At 39.1% G+C, this 7379-nt stretch overlaps 1 protein-coding gene across 1 annotated transcript; it reads left to right on the top strand.

Moving 5' to 3' along the window:
- Positions 1–322: 322 nt before the first annotated feature.
- On the top strand, positions 323–6614 carry LOC125481553 (rab11 family-interacting protein 5-like). Its single transcript, XM_048593264.1, has 2 exons — positions 323–541; positions 4238–6614. Exons 1-2 carry the CDS (start codon positions 338–340, stop codon positions 4457–4459), a joined length of 426 nt encoding a protein of 141 aa, XP_048449221.1. The 5' UTR covers positions 323–337; the 3' UTR covers positions 4460–6614.
- Positions 6615–7379: the final 765 nt, after the last annotated feature.

Genomic DNA, 7379 nt, shown 5'->3' with positions numbered 1-7379 from the left:
ATTTCTTTGGAGTAGAGAACGGTTGTAGTAGCCAGAACTGTACACAATTCTCTATTGTGGTCTAACAATCAAATCCTTAACTATTTAAATTGAGGCATGTAGAAAAGAAAGCAAACAAAAGTTTCTTTTTAATACATGAGATTACCAAAATATCTCTGGCCCGTCAAAGAAAATGGGGACTGTAGGATGTCTGCAGACATTTCCTGGCAGAGTCACAATAAGGAATTGGAAATCTGCTGGTCTGTGAGGATCTGGAACCCAGCAACTATTCTGATGAGACCAATTTTTTTTTAAAATTAAAAAACGTTTTTCAGCCTGTACCGTGATAGTATGTTAGATGAGTTACTTTCTCTGTTATCCCATCAGCCCTCATCCTGTGAAGCCGATCAGTACTGTGCAGATTACAGAGAAGAAATCTGGTCTATTGGATCTTGGCAGCACTTTAAGCAGCGGGCTTGAGAAACTGAAGAATGTGACCACAGGAAGTATCAGCCCCATCAAATCACCAGCATCAGGTCAGGAGGAGCAGGAAGCAGTAAAGGTAAATGGACGACTAGGGGTGGGGTTATTGTACAAGTAATATGTTTAAAAACAATGCGGAACATAATGAAAGATTTTGCGAAGACACAGAAAAGGTAGTGAAATGGCAGACAGGTGGCAGGTAGAATTTAATCTGGTTAAGTGTCAAGTGATACATTTTGGAGGGAAACCAGGAATTAAACAATAGATACAATAGGCTATGAATGGAAAGCCCGTTAGACGAAAATAACATTTTGAGATTCATGTACATGAGCACTGTGTACACGTGTAAAGAAGTAACAATGATTTGAATTAATCAAAATATTGATGAATCCTCAGGATACTATATACAGTTTCTCCGTGTAATGTGTACAGTTTTGGTCTCCATACTTGAGAAAAGATGTACAGGCACTGGAGGGGGTGCAGAGGAGAGTCACTAGATTGATTGCGGAGTGTAGAGTTTTGGTTTATGAGGAGAGATTAGGTAGATTGGGACTATACTCATTGGAATTTCTTAGAATGAGGGGCATCTTAGAAACATATCAAATTATGAAGGGAATAGATAAGATAGAAGCAGGGACGTTGTTTCCACTGGCGGGTGAAGCTAGAACTAGGGGGCATAGCCTCAAAATAAGGGCGAGGCAGATTTAGGACTGAGTTGAGGAGGAACCTGTTCACCCAAAGCGTTGAGTCTGTGGAATTCCCTGCCCAGTGAATCTGTTGAGGCTTCCTCATTGAATGTTTTTAAGGCAAAGATAGATTTTTGAACAGTAAAGGAATTAAAGGTTGTGGTGAATGGTGGGTAAGTGGAGCTGAGTCCATGAAAAGATCAGCCATGATTTTATTGAATGGCAGAGCAGGCTCAATGGGCCAGATGGCGGCCTCCTGCTCCTGTTTCTTATGTTCTGCACAGCCATTACAAGAAGTAAGCTATGGAGATACCAGAAAATATGGTTACATTTAAGATAAATGAACTGTTGCTGATAAAATGATATTTTGTCAAAGCTTTTCATCTTGCATTCATCAGGACTCTTCAAAAGATTCAGTGCCAGCATATTGCCTGGTATGTAGGCCAGACCTCTCAAGTACTGTGGGATTGTATCAAACAGCATGTCCCTTTGGTTGTTAACAACAAGCAAAGTGCTGACCATACTCAAGTCAGTTTGTGTTTGCAAAACTTGCAACATTAAATGCAATTCTCCACTGGACATTTGCAGGATAATCATGTATGAAGGATTACACTGAACAGAAATTTAGGATTGTCAGTTGGACTTAGTGTGGTGTACTTGGAAGTATTGGTACTTATATAGATCAAGATATCGGGCCCTGTTCTTTGCAGACAGAAAGGACACATATCCACATTGGACCTGTTCAACTCAACAAAATAAGTGACAGCCATTCAGATCTGAAGAAAATACATACTGAACCCAAAATGTTAATTGTTTTGCTGTCCGCAGATGCTGCCAGATGTGCTGAGCTTCTCTCGTACTTTTAAAAAATTGAATCCACAGTATTTTGCTTTTACTTAAGTAATATCCATTTGCTAGTTCATTTCTCAGGTCAATGCCTTGAACAATTAGCCAATTGCTAGTTATAAAATTTGTTCAAAGATTGGCAGTTAACTGTCAGTTATCATCAACCGGTGTGTTATTCTGGTGACGTTTTTAACAATCAGAGCACACTTACCAACCAGTCAACACTGTCCTCTCATTCAGTATAAGTCCTAGTTTTCCTTTCTTTTTTTTTATGAATTGTCCTGATGATTGCAATACAAAAAGCTTCTAAGTGTCTTTTTTCAGCAATACTCAAGTTCTGTATAACCAAACGACTGTAACTGAGTGAATTCTATTGAGTAGAACTGGAGGAGATTTACACAAAAGTGCACTTTTTCTTATTGGCAACTGCCTTAAGTGTAATTTCACCAGATTTTCTGTAGGCTGGAGAATGCATAGGGTTGGATCTCAGGAAAATAGCAAGGGCAATCAAATAACATCTTTAGCTGCACGGACCTCTTCTCAAATAAGCTTGAGACGACGTGAAGGGAAACCTTGCTTAATTCATGCTTAACCACTGCATCTATTCCAAGATTATTGTTCACTCCTATAAATCTCTCCAGCACCTCTCTCTCCTCCTCCGGACCTACAAACCCAACTTGAATCTCTTCCTCTTCCATACCTGTTCCTGCACTTCTCCTCCTCTATAATGTTTGTTGTTCGAATCATTCTCTGCACACTCACTCCTCATTGCAATCTTTGACATCCCCTCCCCTACCTTCTTTGCCTTGCTATATTTAATACCTAGCTCTTTAAGAACCCTATTGGCACACAATCTTAATTACCTTCCTGCTATTGCTACGAAGTATCTTGGAATGCCATAAAGGTATTATATGAACATAAATTGTTGTAGGTGGGTTGCCTGAAATTTTGATTTCTGGGAAGATGCTGGTGAATGAAACAGTGGGATTGGAGACATGGAACAAAGCTCACACAGTCTGTATGTGGGGGAAAAAAAAAATCACCAGTGTTACCTTGTCGGAATCCTGGATCCCTAACAGTATTGTGCGTTGTACCATCACCACATGCTCTGCAGTGACTTCATATGGCAGCTCACCACTTGAGGGCAATGAGAGCTCTTTGAGCCTGGAATTCTCGCAACGGGAGTTCGTTTCCAAAGAGCATCAGGGAGCTTCATTTTGCATTCAGGATGAGTGTGTACTGTATGGTTGCCCAGATGTAGGAGGTGCTCTTCAGCAAACTAGGTTTGGCCTGGATGTGCTACTGCAGTTGACAAAGCCTAGCCTGAAGGCCTCCTTGTTTGATTGCACTTAAGCAAAGTGAACACTGCTGTTGAAGTCTATTAAGTTACTTAGAAAGTGCCCACCACTGGTATAAAATGGAAGGGCTTAATGTGATTATTTAGGCTCAGAAGGGACTTGCAGGCCTGCTGGCCATGCTCAGCTGTTGATATTTATTTTGGAGAGGATTGAGTGTGGTGTGATGTGACAGCCCCTGGTTGAAATATTAACCATTAAGGAAGTTCTTCGCTGCCAAGATAATGAAGTGGTGACTAGCAATTAAAAACTCTCCTCTCCCGTGAATGCTTGTTTATCGGTAAACCGGCTTAATTAGGTACAGCATTCCTTTAATTTTCCCATCCTTATAAATCTATTCTCAATGTTAAGTTGGTCACAGACTGTACTGAAATTAAAAGCCCCTATTTATTTTATCTATTGTTTTAAATCTCTCTCCTCCATTCCAATTTTTATTTTCTAAATTTTATATTAGGCAACTGATAGTCTGTCACCTTAAGAATGATTTAAAATATGAAAATGCTCCACGAACCCAAACAAATCTGGTCCACTGTTCAATATCTGAGTCAAAAGACATTACTGCTACCCTTGTACTGCACTGAAGCCTGCACTAAGTGTTCAAATCTTGGACTTCTGGTTACAAGTACTATTAACTGAGTCAAGCCAACACCAGCAACAAAAGAATAGGAATTCTGACCCAGAGGATTTGAAATGCCTGTCCTTCCACCTCAACTGAGATCAATCACTCCATGCAGTGAAGGGGTAGAAAATTCCATGTAGACCAGTGAGCTGAATGGTGCTTGAGATTTGTTTTTATTCATTGAGCCAGGAAGGCATAGCTCTGCTTGTTGGATCATTTTTTCTAATTGGTGTATTTTTTTTAATTTAACCGGGTTAATTGTGTTGCAGGAATCCAAGCTCACTGACCCAGTTGCTCGTTACTACCACCTGACTCATGATGAACTCATCAAAATAATTCTGCAGCAGGAGATGGAGATGAAGAAGAAAGAGGAGCATGTGCGAGATCTAGAAGAATACATCGATGTAGTCCTAGTGCAAGTCATGGAGCAAAAGCCCAGCATTCTCCAATCAGTGAGTGAAAAGTTGAAGAACAAGGCAGTTAACAAATGATATAGCCTTGTGACTGTAGAAGGGTTTCCTTTCTACCCTTACACTAGTAAATTCTGGAACCAAATAGTACAACTGATGTAATCACTTTCCTGCTGTAGATGGCCTGTGTTTTTAAATGATTGTCCCAAGAGGGAGATTAATGAGTCGCTAAAGAGATGGTTAAAGGGGAACATGACTTAGTCACACTTTGGTTGAAACGCTGTGTTTTCACAATTGCGGCCAAGAGGCAAATGCAGCTCTGATTTGTTGGATGGACAAAACTCGGAGTGAAATTAGGGCAACCTGTTGTTAGTGGGCGTGAGCCTGCAGCATCAAGCTTATCCTATAATTCAATACAGATTGACAACAAATTGGCAGTTTTGTTACAGGCCATGGGGTGTTTGCTATGCAAAATGTAAGTTCTGAAAGAGAAAACATTCAGAGCTTGCACAGTAAGGAGACTTCCCTCGGGTTGAAGCAAAGTTAAAAGTAGTCTTAAACTGCATATAACCCGCGCTATATACCAAATTCCTGTGCCTTTGCAAGCATGAAACAAGTTCCATAAAATATGTTCAGTGTTTTTCATTTATACTCATCTTCCAGCCATCTGTCAGAAACCCATTTTCTTGTACAAAACCCAATGTCTTGTTTGTTTTTCTCATCTGTTTTGGCTCTGTAACTGTCTGCTATCGAGGAATAAGAAAGCTTCTGTATGCAATTTAACTGTTGTTGATGTGACAGAATTGATGGCATTTCAAAAGAACAATAACTGACCAGATACTTTGCCACTGCCTTTTCCATTCACCAATCAGAAATTGTGACTGTTTCTAGAAGTAATATAATCCATCCAGTGTATTGTGTCACAGTGAGAGCCTGAACTGATTCTTGCCAAATATCCACACTAGTGCACTTTCTCTGGTAAGGTTCAAACAATTGGCATTGGGGAAACTCCCCTGCTTCATTTATCCCCTCCCTAGTCCTGGACACTGAAGGCAACTAGAGTATTTTTGATAGCAGCTCAATCAGCAGTGCTGAAAGTTGGTCCTGAAGGTCCTTTGTCCATAATGGCATCTTTCATTAAACACGCAATTTAATATATTTGAATAAATTTATCAGGTGATTGCAGGACAATTTTGTTGCCATTCTCCACTCCTAGGTCACATCTGAGGTCTGTTTCCAATTGAAACTCCTCATCTGTTCACAACCATGAATGACTGCATTAAAATACTCGAAACAAACGATGACTAGTGGCTGAAATAAAAATCAGAAATTTTCTATATGATATTGTTAAGAAAATCTTTTTCATTTACTAGCAAAATCACAAATGTTTTGACGGGAACAGTGTTCCCTAAATGTAAAAGTCCTCAGGAAAGCATCTACATTAAAACTTCAGTTATTTTTCTAAGAGTTGGTTGGTTTCTGTCTCATAGTTGGAATTTATCAACAAATATTGTTTCAAGCACTGTATAAAAATATTTGCCTTGTCAGTATACTTTATATTATCCTAACTCAGCTTCCAAAGTGAGTGTTCAAAAACTGTACATCTGTTCTAAAGCAAATCCATTGTTATAAGCTTCTTTTAAAATTTAAATTTGATCCAGTTAAAAATTGAGTAAAACCTAAGGTTGAGAAGTTCATTATCCTGAATGCTGGTGTTGCATTTATTGTTCCCATATGGATTCCTATGTTATAAAAGTCCTAAGGGGTAGAGTCACTGCAATGATCAACTTGTATCATCACCTACGGAATAACTCGTGGAGAACACGGGGCTGAAGGGATAAAAACTTTTCTTTTGTGGACTTACTTGTGGAACTGAAACGTTTTCAACAGTAATTTATGTCATTGATTTATTTTGAAGTGGATAAGTTTGGAATTGGATTTTTTTCTCTACTTCATTAGCTGCCGTTGTGGGTAGACAGCATTCAATGTACAGCATTTCAGGATACTTACCCCTTTCTTAGACAGTCACAATGTATAGAACCTCAACATGTCCCTATCCTGTTCAGTTTTGTTGTATAGTATCGCAATACATCTTACCTTATTTTAGATTGAAGAGAACCCTGTCTAAACTCTTCTGCCTTTATGTAATTAAAACAAAATCCTGCTTTCAGGAAGTGGAGATGGAGCTTTTAAAAAAATGCTGCTTGTTAATAAAGTTAAATCATGAAATAATCAAGTAACGTGTCAGAACTTTTAATAAATGTTTTCTTGAGATTGGGTGACGTAGATATCTTTGCCAAATATGTAGATTGACGGATGAAAATGTTTATCTTTTTCTTGCAAATGTTTATGGAAAATAGTTTAGCAAGTCTTAACTCACTCCAGTTGATGCTAATCCACAGCACATGGCATTATCGCATTTTTATTTTTTATAAAAGAAACGTTTTCAAGATGCGAGTGTCATGAGTAAGGCTGCCATATTATCCATCCCTTGTTGCCCTGAGAAGGTGCTAGTCAGCACTCTTTCAGATTAATGTTCTCTCAGGCAGGAGGTTTCATAATTTTGTCGCAGTGACATTGAGGGATTGGTAATACAGTTCCAAGTCAAGATACTGTGTGACTTGTATAGCAATGGTATGCTCTGATGGAACTACTGCCTTCTCAAAAGTGAATGTTACAGATTAGAAGGTGCTGGAAACGCAGGACCTGTAGTAATCAGAGGGCAATACAGTAGAAATTGTTTTGCTTAAGCATCTAATCTCTGTCATATCTAACTTTTGGATCCAAGAGCATATCAAGGTCAAGGGTTGGGAACAGAGTACAAACTTTAATTCTTTCAAGGATGAGCAACTTTTGAGAAGTTAGTGGTGAACCACCATCTTAAACTGCAGTACCTGCCTAGTGCAGGGACACCCACAATGCCATACAGAAGGGAGTTACAAGATTTTGACCCAGTGACACTTAAGGAATAGTAATATATTTCCAAGTCAGGCTTAGAGGG

The sequence above is a fragment of the Rhincodon typus genome, unplaced genomic scaffold (genome assembly GCF_021869965.1).
Source record: "Rhincodon typus isolate 14 unplaced genomic scaffold, sRhiTyp1.1 hic_rhity00002582, whole genome shotgun sequence".
NCBI classification, from domain to species: domain Eukaryota; kingdom Metazoa; phylum Chordata; class Chondrichthyes; order Orectolobiformes; family Rhincodontidae; genus Rhincodon; species Rhincodon typus.
Note: the sequence above shows the minus strand (reverse complement) of the source record. Positions and strands in the feature narration are given on the sequence as shown.